A 14,707-nucleotide genomic window follows, 5' to 3' on the forward strand; every position below is an offset into this window, starting at 1 on the left:
GGGCACGGCATGCCATGCGGCCAACATGGCGGCTGCCAAGTCAGGCAGCTCAAAGTGGCGGCTGTCTAAACTGTTCTTTTAACAGAAAAGATGATTTTCTTATTCTTACAATAAACAAGGGAAGAGGAAACCAAAATTTCTAAAAGATAGATGGCCAACATTATATTGTAGACAAACAGAAATCTCATTAGCTGTTTATACCTTTTATAATTATCTTAAAGAATATTAAGTTTAAACTGGTTTTTGTATTAAAAATCTTCAGTTGAGGTCACAAAATCAATCCTCTCTTCTCAATCAGATTAATAAGCAAAGGCATTTTCAATTAACAGGTTAACTTCTATCATTTAGACCTCATATTAGGCATATTTAGATCAACATTTCAGTATTATAAATTTCAATGCTTTTAGATGATTTGCACTTAAAAGTTTTAAGTTTCCAGCCAATAAGCCTGTCATAGCTGCTAAGATGGTCACAGTTTTCCTGCTGGGGAAGTCAAGAAACAAAACCATATTCACATGCAAACTTGACCATCAACTTCCTGGTGGTACTTGTCTCAGGGCGGGAAATTTCAAAAGCTACTTTAAATGGCCTTGAGAAACCTGCCTGTATTTCTTTCTTAGGTTCAACTTCGCCATTTTTAAGACCAAAACAGTCCCCAGTTTTTATTCTGTACGCAGCAAAAAGTCAAGTCCAGCTCAAAACTATGTGCACTCGTTTTTAAACTGGCCTTTTCCCTTTACATGTGCACAGAAATCCTGGATGCATTTATAAATTTGTAAACGCTTTTCAATTACAAGAAGGATTTTAATTTTAGAATACTTGGGGAGGGGGTAACCTGTTTCCACAGACCCTCACTCAGGCAGCCGCCCGACCGCCACACAAAGGAGGGGTGAGAGCAGTCCCCCTCCCTCCACATTCATACACTTTCACCAGACATTCATTCAGAGTTTAAACAATCTATTCAATTCCTAACAATTTCCCCATTCCTGAGGGAGCTCTAAAGCCTTCCCCAATCTCCCTGAAATTATTAATCCAGCAAGTTCACAAAACAAAACGGAAACACAAACAACCAAAGGGCCCAAAAAAGTACAGCCTTCCAACTCCATGGAACCAAAACAAACAAACAAACAAAACAAAACGAAATCCAGACGTTGGCTGTGCGCCAACTAGCAGGAGCGACCTGCCTTTTCTCAGATTGAGGGGTTCCTACAGACCTTCCGACTCCGCGGAAGCAAAATTTCCCCTCTTCAGATGGAGGATTGGGGCGCCCGACTCCTCCTTGCCTGTCTCAGATTAAGGGGGTTCGTACAGACCTTCTGACTCCGCGGAAGCAAAGCTATACCCCTTCAGATGGAGGAGCGAGGCGTCCCCCGTCTCTTCCCGCCTGTTGATCCCGTGCATCCACTCAGATCATTATTACAGGCATTTACAGGCATTTACAGATTTCAGAAGTGAGCTCACACCGGATAGATACACAAAACACACGACATAAACAAAACAAGAGACCTACCGCGGTCAGTCAGGCCCTCCGGACTAGGAGTCCCATCGCTGGCGTTGGGGATCCCGGACGAGCCCCCAAAATGTTATGCCCAGAATTCAAGATCCCCAAGAAACCACGCCAGGGAGCCAGTCCGATGCAAAAGCAGAGGGTCTCTTATACAAGCTCGCTTGGTCCCCCCCTTGCCTCCATTACTGGATGCAAGAGAGAGCCCCGAATCCCAAGAGAACAAAGAGTTTATATGGCTTGGGGTCGGGGGTTCGGGCAGGGTGCAGCTAGGGTCTGGTTACACAAAGACAGGGGGGGTGGCCAGCATACTTTTGGCCTTGGGCTAGTTTCCCCCGCTTTCCCATTGGCCGAGATAAGGGCAGGCTGAGTAACTGATACACCCTGCGGCTTTTTCTTGGAAAGAGGGGTTAAGGACACAGCCATCAGTCCTGCTCTGTCCTTTCAGTACCAATTAGATCCTCTTCATCCAGAGAGGCCAAAACTGAAAGAACCTCAATGCTGAGCTACTTTCCTTGGGATTGTTTTCTGTTGTCTTTGGTGTTTAATTTCAGGAGTCTGACTGTGTTCTGTTGGACTTTACGGTACTTTCCAAGGCTCTTTACTTCAGCTCCTTCCCCATCTCTTGCTTTTTCCTTCCAGGCCTCCTCAGAACAAAGCCCATGTGGTTGGTCATTCTTCCTGGATGATTCTGTGAGGGCTAAGAACGAATTTCTTAAGGGAGACTCATCATTGTGTTGCCTGCCTGGGTCAGAGGTTGACTGCTGGATACTTTTCACTACCATAAACTGCTCTGAATTCTAACTTGGAACAGTGAAGTTCACTGAGTACTGTTATTTTTCCTTTTAGAAACTTTAATCTTTACACAAAGTGAAAAGCTTTGTGAGTGAAGTGAAGAGGTACACTGTTTTCTTAAAGATGTGTATGCTATTAGATGCCAGCTTTACTAAGAGTCAGCTATAAAGCCAGTACGAGTGATAATATGTTGTTTTGATTTGAGGGAAAGAAGGTATCAGAAGCAAGCAACAAGCTTTTTTTTAGGTAGAATCAGTTTAGATTTCACCATTGCTGCTTTCGTACCTGAAATGAGCAACTTCTGAGCACCAAGCAGGTCCCAGCTCAGCTGCTACTGCAGTGCACCTGGATGTTTTCCCAGTGCTGGTCTTTAAATATTAACGGCTAATATTTATTGAGTGCTTCCTTTGTGCCAGGCATGGTGCTATGCAAAGTGGGATCATTGATTACAAACAGGAAGAACCAGTGGAGCAGGAGCCTTGTTCCCTTCTGGCCCTTTCCTTCCCTCATCAAAGGGAGTCTTCTTTTTACTTTTTCCTCCCCGGACTGAAAACTAGTCTTACTACCACCTAGGCCTAAGCTGTTCTCTCCTTCTGGCTCATTTAAAGATGAATTGAGTAGTAAAACTGGGAGCAAAATTATGTGAAAGATACAGGAAGGAAAAATGAACCATGTTTTCTGTTTGCAAGGCATGTTTCATTTATCTATTTATTTGATTAGCAACCACTACCCTGTCAAAGGAGGCAAAAGTGGTTATATCCCCATTTTACACATGAAAAATAATGCAGTCAGTGCATGTTAAATGATTAGCCAGGCTGTCAGTAGAAAAACCAGCCTATGGCCCTGGCCGATGCGGCTCAGCTGGTTGAAGCATTGTCCCTGTGTACTAGAAAGTCTTGGGTTCTATTCCCACTCGGGGCACATACCCAGGTTGCATATTTGATCCCCAGTTGGGGTGCATACGGGAGGCAAACAGTCCATGTGTCTCATATTGATGTCTGTCTTTCCCTCTCTCCCTCCCTAAAATCAATTAAAAGGAAACAAAACAAAACAAAACCCAGCCTAGAGCTTTGAGCTTCTTCTCCCAGAATTCTTTGCTCTAGACTCAGTTGTATATGCCCAACACATGAACAGATGTGATTAATACATTACCCAGGATACCAAGTGCCAAAATAATATCCCAGATGCTTATAGGGAGTGTTTTATTTTCATCCCAAATGAAGTTATGTATGTTATGTACATCATTTAGTCAGCACTTAATCAATATGAGTAATGAGACATTTCTGTATCTGAAGGCTCCCATGTGTCCCTTTATAGGTGCCTGCTCTTACATATATGGGTAACTGTTGTGGGCTAGCAGATTCATAACAGAGCAGATTTCTAGGGGAGAAAATCTTTAGATGTACCCTTCAACCCTTATGGTTACTGAGGGGACTGTTTGAGAAGGTGAATGGCTCTTGTGGGGGATCACTGACCTTACCTGACTCCTTGCTAGTAGTTGTTTATGGAGCTTTGTAAAAAATATATTATTTTGTTGATTTCAGAGAGGAAGGGAGGGAGAGAGAGATAGAAACATCAATGATGAGAGAGAATCATGGATCGGTTGCCTCCTGCACACCCCCCACTGGGGATTGAACCTCAACCCATGCATGTGCCCTGAATCAGTAATCGAACTATGACCTTCTGGTTCATAGGTCATTGCTCAACCTCTGAGCCACACCAGCTGAGCTTTATGGGGCTTTTGTTTTGTTTCTCCTGCTGGCCAACTTAGCAGCTTGGAACCAGGCTGGCTGAGTGACACCAGTCTAAAATGGGCTGTTCGAGTGCAGAATCTCAGAGGGAAGGCGGGGGAGGTGGGTGGGTGGGAGGTAATCAACCGAATTGCATATATATATGCATAACCCATGGACATGGACAATTAGGTGGTGAAAGCCTGGGGTGGAGGTGGACTGGAGGGAGTTACTCGGGGGGAAAGGGGGATATATGTAATACTTTCAACAATAAAGATTTAAAATAAATAAAATGGGCTGTTCCATGTAACTTCTTGTTCCTCTCAGTTGTCTGGTAAATCATGAGCCCAGGTTGATTGAATGAGGCTGTGTATTAAGCCCTAAGGAAGATATAGGGTGGAGAAAAGTAATTAAAATGGCAAACAGGGTGCCTAGCATTCATTTATTCAATAGCTGGACATTGAACTCCTCCTCTGTGTCAGGTGGTGTTCTAAATGCTAGAGATGTAAAGAGAAAATAGACAGGGTCCTGCCCCTTGAATATAGTGGGCATTTAGAAAATTATTGGTATGATCATTAACATTAAGGCTCCTAACTAGGTAACAGTAGTGATGTTATTAATAGAATAACGAGTGGTTTACCATCTTGAGGTTATGGGAAATGAGGGCTGATATGATTACATCCAGTGGTCTATTTACATTTCTCTAGCTGCTCTTTTTCAAACCAGCATACTCTTGAGTATCAGGAAGGTGTTTTTTCTCCTATGGCTGGAGGAGACTTGCTGTAAAGGTTCATCACTCTTTTAGCTGGAGTAAAACATTACTTGTTTGGATTAGGAGTTTTGTTCTTGGGAATCTGTGTTCTGAGAGTAGTGACCCTGAGAATCTTTTTGGATCTCCTGGTATTTCATTCTCACCAGGTCTCTTCCTTCCTGGCCTTACTTTTAAAAAAAAAAAAAAAATGTATTTTTATTGATTTCAGAGAGAGAGAGAGAGAGAGAGAGAAACTTCAGTGATGAGAGAGAATCATTGATTGGCTGCCTCCTACACATCCCACAATGGGGATCGAGCCCGCAACCCGGGCATGTGCCCTTGACCAGAATCGAACCTGAGACCCTTCAGTCCACAGGCCGACGCTCTATCCACTGAACCAAACCAGCTAGGGCCTGGCCTTACTTTTTAAAATATATATATATACATATATATGTGTGTGTGTGTGTGTGTGTGTGTATGTAATACATATATTTATATATGTATAAATGTAATTATTATTTTAGAGAGAGGGTAAGGGGGGAGAGAGAGAGAGAGAGAGAGAAACATTGAGGTGTGAGAGAAACATCGATTGGTTGCCTCCTGTACACGCCCCACTGGGAATGGAACCCTCAACTCAGGCATGTTCCCTGACTGGGAATATAACTGGCAACTTTCCGGTACAGGAAATGATGGTCCAACCAACTGAGTCACACTGGGTGGGGCCTGGCATTACTTAAAAAAAAATATATTTTTTTATTGATTTTAGAGAGGAAGGGAGAGAGAGAGAGATAGAAACATCAATGATGAGAGAGAATCATTGATTGGCTGCTTCCTGCATGCCCCCTACTGGGGGTCGAGCCAACAACCCGGGCATGTACCCTGACCGGGAATTTAACTGTGACCTCCTGGTTCATAGGTTGACTCTCAACCACTGAGCCACACTAGTCAGACTCGTGTTGAGTGCTTTACATATCCTGAACACTAGTCCCTTATCAAATGATTTACAGATATTTCCTCCCATTCTTTGGGTGTCTTTTCACTGCCTTAGTGATATCCTTTGCAGAGTGATAGCTTTCATTTGTGATAGTCCATTTTATCTATTTTTTCTTTCATTGTATTGCTTTTGCTGTATTAGCTAAGAAACCCTGGCGTAAACCAAGGTCATAAAAATTTGTTCCTATGTCTTCTGAGAATTTTCTACTTTCAGTTCTTTATGAGTACTGAGTTCCGATACTGACTGAGGCTTTAGAAGTTCTCTTAGCCCTTTGCTGAGGGTACAGGCTGGGTGGGGCTGTCACACTGCGGCTTCGTTTCCGTGCCACTTTAACAAGTCAGTCATGGACCTTGACTTTGGGAAGCACTTGTTCTTCTTGCACATGCTTCTAGCTACTTTGCCATTTCCTGATTTCATTGTCTTTTTTTTTTTAAGGTGTCTAATGAAGAGGACTTTATTAGGAAATTGGACTGCAAGCCAGATCAGCATCTGAAGGTTGTTTCCATTTTTGGAAATACTGGTGATGGGAAGTCTCATACCCTCAATCACACTTTCTTTTATGGCCGTGAAGTCTTCAAAACCTCCCCTGCCCAGGAGTCCTGCACCGTGGGAGTGTGGGCAGCATATGACCCAGTCCACAAAGTGGCAGTGATAGACACGGAAGGGCTCCTGGGGGCTACGGTGAATATCAGCCAGAGAACACGGCTGCTGCTTAAGGTCCTGGCCATCTCAGACCTCGTCATCTATCGAACTCATGCAGACCGGCTGCATAATGACCTCTTCAAGTTCCTTGGGGACGCCTCAGAAGCTTATCTGAAGCACTTCACCAAGGAGCTGAAGGCTACTACTGCCCGCTGTGGCCTGGATGTGCCCTTGTCCACCCTGGGCCCTGCTGTTGTCATTTTCCATGAGACTGTGCACACTCAGCTACTGGGCTCTGGTGAGTAGATGGGGTGCTGTGTCACGCAGTGGCCTTTCTTGGTACCAGGAGGCAGCCGTTGGGCTGTAATAGCAACTTGATGGTGGTGATTGGGCAAGACAGAAGGAAGTGTTTCCAGAAGGACGGAATGAATCAACCATGTCAAAATCTTCTGTGGCCGTAGCCAGTTTTGCTCAGTGGATAGAGCATAGGCATGTGGACTGAAGGGTCCTGGGTTCGATTCTGGCCAAGGGCACATGCCTGGGTTGTGGGCTCGATCCCCAGTAGGGGGTTTGCAGGAGGCAGCTGATCAATGATTCTCTCTCATCATTGATGTTTCTATCTCTCTCCCCCTCTCCCTTTCTCTCTGAAATCCGTACACACATATATATGTATATACTAGAAGCCCAGTGCGTGAAATTGTGCAGCCCCGCCCACCTGCGTGGCCTCCCCGTGCTCACAGTCCCTCCCTCCCGCGCTGGTCTTTGGTTATTACAGCATTAGGGCCACAGGCCTTTTGTAATACACACACACACACACACACACACACACACACAATCTGCTTACGGTCAGGATGAGGATCAAGAATTGTTGAATGGCTTTGGCAAAATAGAGGTCCTTGGTGATCTGTATAAGACCTGTTTCCCAGGGATGGTGAGTATGAAAGCCTAGTCAGAGTGGGATTGAGAGTGAATAAGAGGAGAAGAATGAAGGTAGTGAGTATATGCAACTCTTTCAAAGAGTTCTATAAAGGCTAGCAGACAAATAAATGATAGCTGCAGGCTAATGTAGGAATTCAAGGAATTTTCCCTTTTGAAAATTTAAGATGAAAGATATTGCAGATATTTGTGTACTGACGAGAGTAATTCACTGGAAAGTAGATTAAGAGACAGCAGGGACATTGGACTAATGCATAATGGAAGAGTTGGCCTTAGGAGCATGGACAGTTCATCTGTAACAATGGGAGGGAAGATAGAGTATTTGGACACAGTTGCAAGTAAGAGGTGTGTGTGTGTGTGTGTGTTGTCTTATGGTTTCTGTTTTCTTAGATAAATAGGAAGCAAGATCATGACCTGAGAAGGAGGCTGAGGGAGCAGGTACAACAACAGTAACTGGATGCAGGTGGGAACATTAGTATTGTCCCTGAAAGCAGTTCCACCATTTACCTGTTCATTCAGTTAACTAAGTGCACAATGTGCTGAGCGCTGGGGCACCAGGCTGAAAAGGAACACAGTTCCCTCCTCAAATAAATCACAGTCTAGTTGGAGGACCCACAGGTGTTCTGTTCCGCAGGTGATGTAGGTACTGGCGCTGTGGGAGTGTGGGAGAGGGACACGCTACACCTTCTAATGGGATCTAGGAAAGAGGAGGTGACATTTGAACTCTAGAGACTTGGCTAGGTAGCAGAGGGGAAGAAGGATGCTCTAGGAAGGGCAAATCCCTAGTGGTTTGAAGGAGGAAGTTGGGTCCAGGGAACTGTGGTGGTTCTGTCACAGCTTCCCGACTTCCATTGTAGCCCCCTTCGGTGCATTGCCACACAGCCTCCGGAGTGATCGTTTTAAAAGCTTAGTTTATAAATTAGATCATGTCATACTCCTGCTTACAGCCTGTCAGTGGCTGTGTACTACATCAAAATAAAATCCAAACTCCTAATTACGGTGTCCTCACTCTACTCCCAGCTGCGTCTCTGAACTTCTCTAGTTATCCTCCCTCATTCCCTCCCCTCACCCACTAAATGCCCTCCCCTCTTCATGCGTTTGTGTACGTGCATACACACGACATCTGTGTATACTCCCTCCACTAGTCCTATAGGCTTTTCTCTGCTGACACCTTTGCATATGCTGCTCTTCCCCCAGCTAGTCATAGGTTTTTCAGAGTCACCTCTCATCTCCTCGGAGCCTTTCCTGACTGTCCCGTGAAGTTGTTCCTGCATCCTGGTGGTTGTACTCTCATTGCATCCCCCTGTTCATTTGCATCAGGGTACCTTTCGCTATCTGAAATCATGCTGCATATTTGCTTACTCATTTTGGATCTTTTCCCATTCGAATGGAAACTCCACGAAGGCAGGAACCTTGCCTGTCTGACTATATCTAAACTGGCCTCGTGCTTGACACATGGTAGGCTCTCCACCGATGTTCACTCAGTGAATAAACGAAGAGGCTCAGTGTGTCTGAAGCATAGATTATATGGGAAAGAATGGTGGAGATATTCTTGGGAATCATCATGGATGGCTGTGACAGGATTTTAAGCAGGGAGTTACATGGTCCTATGTTTTCAAAAGATCCTCCAGCAGCCTGTTGCAGGATGAACTGGAGAGGCATGCCTCGAAGAGGCAGGGAGACCAGCCGGGAGGTTTTCACAGTTCTAGGTGGGAAGTGATGGAGTGGGAAGTGATGGGGGGTGAGCCAGGGCAGTGGTAGTAGGAGGGAAGTGCACTGGGACCATATTAAGAAGTTAGAATATGGAGGACTTTGGTTTGGTCGGAAGACAAGAAATGTAAGTGTTCCAGAATGGAAGAAGAAACTCATAGCAATTGATGGTCAGGTAAGGAGAGGAGGTTGGAAATGCTAAATTTCGAATGCCTCTGGCATCAGCATTTCTGTGGTACTTTGGATCTTTACGGCCCAGGATGATGCTCTAACCAACTGAACCATACCAGCCAGGGCATAATGAGCAGATTTTTAAAAAAAGAGTTTCTTGAAGAATAATGTACAGAGAGAAAAGTTCACATCATATCAAAAGTGTATAACTTGATGAAATTTCACTACCTGAACATACCTGTGAAATCAGTTCGAGGTCATGACACACCAGCACCCTGTTCATAGAAGTCCTGCTCAGTCCTAGACAAGGGTAAGCTGAATTCTAACAGCCTGGATTGGTTCTGCCTGCTTAAGTATTTTGTATATATATGGAGTCAGACTTTTGTAATGAAAGACGGGTGACTTTTTAGTTGTTTTTTTTTAAAGAAAAGTCACTATTGCCCTGGCTGGGTGGCTCAGTTGGTTAGAGCACTGTCCCGTACACTAAAAGGTTTTGGGTTCGATACCGGATTGGGGCGTACGAAAGGCACCTGGTCAGTGTTTCTCATTCTCTCTCCCCCTTCCTCTCTCTCTCAAGTCAGTAAAAACAGCTCAGATGGCGTGGCTCAGTGGTTGAGTGTGGACCTATGAACCAAGAGATCATGGTTCGATTCCCAGTCAGGGCACATGCCCGGGTTGCAGGCTTGGTCCCCAGTGTGGGGCGTGCAGGAAGCAGCCAATTAATGATTCTCTCTCTCACTGATGTTTCCATCTCTCTCCCTCTCCCTTCCTCTCTGAAATCAATAAAAAATAAAATCAATAAAAACATATCATCAGGTGAGGAGTGTAAACAAACAAATAAATGAAAGGTCACTGTTCATGTACCTGTTTTTGCTTGTCCAGATCACCCGTCAGAGGTGCCGGAGAAGCTCATCCAGGACCGTTTCCGGAAGCTGGGCCGCTTCCCTGAAGCCTTCAGTTCCATTCACTACAAGGGAACCAGGACGTACAACCCTCCCACGGACTTCTCTGGGCTTCGGAGAGCTTTGGAGCAGCAGCTAGAGAACAACACCACCCGTTCTCCCCGACACCCAGGAGTCATCTTCAAAGCCTTGAAGGTCAGTTGGCTCCCGCCTCGCCTCGAGTGCTTCTCACTGGAGTGCCAGTGGGTGGTGAGAACACTCAGTTCTCCAGCTTTTGTTGATACTGGTGATTGGAAACCTGGGCTGAAAGAGAGGTTATAGGAAAAGGAAGCGCATGAGTGGAGTTTACACCTCTCAAATGACATCATCTTGCTAGGAGCTCGAGTGCAGAGGAATCTTAGGTGATAGTTAAAAAGTGATAGGTCCTGCCCTAGCTGGTCTGGCTCAATGGATAGAGCATCGGCCTGCAGACCAAAGGGTCCCGGGTTTGATTCTGGTCAAGGACAAGTGCCTGGGTTGTGGGCTCGATTCCCCAGTAAGGGGCATGCAGAAGGCAGCTAATCATGATTCTCTCTCATCATTGATGTTTCTAACTCTCTGTCCCACTCCCTTCCTCTCTGAAATCAATAACAATATATTTTTTTTAAAAAAGTGATAGGTCCTTATATCAGAGAAAAACTAGGCTTTTAGGGAATAGGGAAAAGCATTAATTTAGGGTGGTGTGGCCTAGCTCTGGTGAGCCGACTCATGTTGAGGCTCAGATATGTGGACAGCCCTTTTATTTTTCTTTATATAGACTCACCTGTTTCTGTTTTTAACCTAAATTAATTTATTTAAGTAAGCAACATTTTGTAATCACTATAAATGGAAAACTAGTATCACAGGTAGAAATTTGGCTAAGAAAAAAACAAAAACATATGGATAACAATAATTGCTGTTTATGAGGTACCAAAGTTTACAGAATTTGTTCATTTAATCCAGGGGTGGGGAACATCTGGCCTGCATACTGTATAAGTTTATTCTTGTATTATTATAATCATAACTTGCATGTGTTTTTCTATACCAACAACTGTAAACCTCCTTTTGCCTACTCTGGTATATATAAACATTGAACATCTATCATTTTTCTATCATCTCATATAATTGCATATATAATCTAATTTTAAGTATTTTTGCTTATTTGGTGTCTTTTCTATTGCTTATTTTTAGTATTTCAAGAGTTTTATTTCAGCACAGTATTTTATCTTCACTCTGCACTTTTTATTTTTTTTTAAATATATTTTTATTGGCTTCAGAGAGAAAGGAGAGGGAAAGAGAGAGAGAGAAACATCAATGATGAGAGAGAATCATCGATTGGCTGTCTCCTGCATGTGCCCCACTGGGGATCGGGCCCACAACCCGGGCATGTGCCCCTCACCAGAATCGAACCTGGAACCCTTCAGTCCGCAGGCTGATGTCTTATCCACTGAGCCAAACCAGCTAGGGCTGTACTTCTTTATTTTACCATTATTTATAATGAATTCATGAAATCCATCTGGGTGAAAAACTGCGTATTTTTTGTGGTTTGCTTTGTGTACATCTCTGTGTTACTATGGCTGAGGCTGGGGACAGAAGTGCTGGAAAGGAGCTGGGCCTTGGGGGCAGTGCTGGGGCTGCAGGGCCTGGAGAGAGAACAGGGGAATGTTAACAAGAAGACTGGAGCTGGGATATGAGGATGCCCTGAGGGTGAGGGGACAGACTGGGACTGGGAGGGGAAGGGAGGACGGGGTAGAAGTGAGTTTGGCACAAAGCTAGGCAGGCCCTGGTTTACACAGGGAACAACTTGGGCCCTAGGCTGATCTGCTTAACCCATTGAGTTTAAAAGGTCTGCAATAGGGCACAATGTCAGCAATTAGTGAATCTGGGTAAACTGTGTATAGGAGTTCCTTATATTATTCTTGCAATTTTTCTACAAGCTTGAAATTATATATCAAAATGAAAAGTTACCCTCCAAAAAAGGTTTGTGGTTTTGGCAGAGTTTTCTACAGGCTGGATGTTTGTGTCTTCCCAAAATTCCTATGTTGAAATCCTAATGCCCAGTGTGTTAGTGTTTGGAGGGACTTCGGGAGGTGATTGGGCCATGAGGATGGAGCCCTCATGAAGGAGGGTGATGCCCTTATAAAAGAAGCCCCAGAGAGCTCCCTGGTCCCTCCCCCCAAGAGAGGACACAGTGAGAAGACACCATTTATGAGCCAGAAAGCAGGTTCTCAGCAGAACCTGACTATGCAGGTGCCCAGACCTTGGACTTCCAGCTTCCAGAACTCTTAGAAATAAATTTGTTAAGTCTGTGGTATCTATAATAATAGAAGTGTAATATGTTAATTAAACTGGACGTCCTTACGGACGAAGATGGAGCTGTGAGGGAAGCCCAGGTCCTGGGTGCCAGAGGGAAGCTGGTGCCGGCAACCGGGGGAAGGCAGGCCTACTCTTGCACAAATTTCGTGCATCGGGCCTCTAGTTTTGTATAGCAGCCCAAATGGACTAACAGTGGTTAAAAGCTTGGGCTTTGGGGTCAGACTTGTGTCAGATCCCAGTTCTGCCACTTACCAGCTGCTTAGTCTTGGCAAATGAATTCAGTTGTTTGTTCATTAAACAAATAAATGAGTGCATTTTGTGCCAGGTAGAATCTGAGGTGCTGGAAATAGAGTGGAACCCAAGATAGACAACACTTGTAGCACTTTCTTCAAACATTTTTCCTCATCAGAACAATCTATAATAATAAAAACATAATATGCTAATTAGATCAGATAGCCAAAAGACCTTCCAGACGATCTTCGGATGAAGCTGGGGCTGCGAGGGCTGAGCCTCTTGAACGAATTTCATGCATCGGGCCTCTAGTAGGGGTAATAATAGAATGTTCCTAGTGAAGTTGAGGTGGGGAATTAAATGAGAACAACATATGTTAAGGAGCAACATACTAGTTCAATAAGTATTAACTGTTGTGAATAATATTAAGAAACTATGAAAAATGATTATATTTGAATAATTCATAATATACATACTTCTAATTAGAAGTTGAGATTAAAGTGTACTTAGATGTATAGGCTAGTGGCCATCTAAGGGCTCAAAGGTAGTCAGAGTGGAAGATCACACCCAAGTATTGCAAACATTCTCCAAAGAGGCTGAATCCATACTTTGTTATGCAAAGGGCTCTAAATCCGATCAATATGAGTTTTGACTGCAAGGCCAATAGCTGGGTTAATGTTTAAATAAGACCATCATCAGGGACACTGAGTGCTTAAGCAGTAATTAGTGATTTTACCCTTAAGAGTCTTGGGTGGCCTACTCCAGGCCATTTGTTGGGCACTTTTAAGAAAAATAGTTACACTGTATTCTTAGGAGGTGATAGGAATCTCGAAGCTTTCTGAGATTAAAATGAGCATCGTCAGCTGAGTTCTGATGATTTTTGATAGTGGTGTCCTCAGAGTTTCACCTGGACCCTACCCTACGTTTTCTGTTCTTTGAGGTAGGTAGTCCCTCCTTAACACTAACACACTATGCTGTACTGAGACGTGGGACCCACTGCTCTTGTCCATGACAAGGCATTTTTTGTTTAAGCATATGTTTTGGGCTCTCCCCAGGAAATTGTAGGATTCTTCTAAAAATTTTTTATTTATTTATTTTAGAAAGGAAGAAAGAGATGAGAAATCAATTTATTGTTCCACTTATTTCTGCATTTGTTGGTTGATTTCTGTATGTGTCCTGATTTTTGTATGTGATTGAACCTGAAAATTTGGTGTATTAGGATGACGCTCCAACCAACTGACCTACCTGGCCAGTGCCAATTTACTGGGGTTCTTGCAGTTTACTCAGATCTTTGAAAAAAATGTTTTTGTCTTTTTTGGGGGTTGTCTGGTTTTAATCCACTTTATATTAGAAGTTGTCAATTCTCTATCACTTTAATAGGAAGCTACCTGTGAGGACTATATTTGGCAAATTGACCCACTAGAATTTTATTGCTGTTAAAATACATTCTAGCCCTAACCGGTTTGGCTCAGTGGATAGAGCATTGGCCTGCGGACTGAAAGGGTCCCAGGTTTGATTCCGGTCAAGGGCATGTACCTTGGTTGCGGGCACATCCCCGGTGGGTGGTGTGCAGGAGGCAGCTGATTGATGTTTCTCTCTCATCGATGTTTCTAACTCTCTATCCTTCTCCCTCCTCTCTGTAAAAATTCAATAAAATATATTTTAAAAAAAATACATTCTAACTGAAGTCTTCATAGTTCATAGCAGTGTATAATACAATGGCTGTCTATTCTTCTCCACCTTTTAAAAATTTTGTTTTATGTTGTATTTATTTTTACAAATAGCATTGAGTCCTTTTTGGAACAAAAGAGTGGGGATGGGCATAAACCAGTGATTTTAAACCAGTGTGCTGCAAGAATTTTTAAAACATGCAATATCTGACTATTTAGTCAAGGGCACTGACCTCTTTTCTCTTAGATTGTCAAATAAAACAAATGACGTTCAGCTGGTGTGGCTCAGTGATTGAGCGTTGACCTATGAACCAGGAGGTCATGGTTCAAATCCTGG

The 14,707-nt window shown here is 43.8% G+C and overlaps 1 protein-coding gene across 1 annotated transcript in view; it reads left to right on the forward strand.

Moving 5' to 3' along the window:
• ZFYVE1 (zinc finger FYVE-type containing 1) overlaps positions 1-14,707 on the forward strand; it is a 52,498-nt gene that overhangs the window by 21,302 nt on the left and 16,489 nt on the right. Inside the window, exons 3-4 of the mRNA XM_081100488.1 lie at positions 6,210-6,714; positions 10,116-10,330. Of these exons, the coding sequence (XP_080956614.1) occupies positions 6,210-6,714; positions 10,116-10,330 (720 nt within the window). The remainder of the gene's footprint in view (positions 1-6,209; positions 6,715-10,115; positions 10,331-14,707) is intronic.

Source organism: Myotis nattereri (genome assembly GCF_964212035.1).
Source record: "Myotis nattereri genome assembly, chromosome: 1".
In the NCBI taxonomy this organism is placed as follows: Eukaryota; Metazoa; Chordata; class Mammalia; order Chiroptera; family Vespertilionidae; genus Myotis; species Myotis nattereri.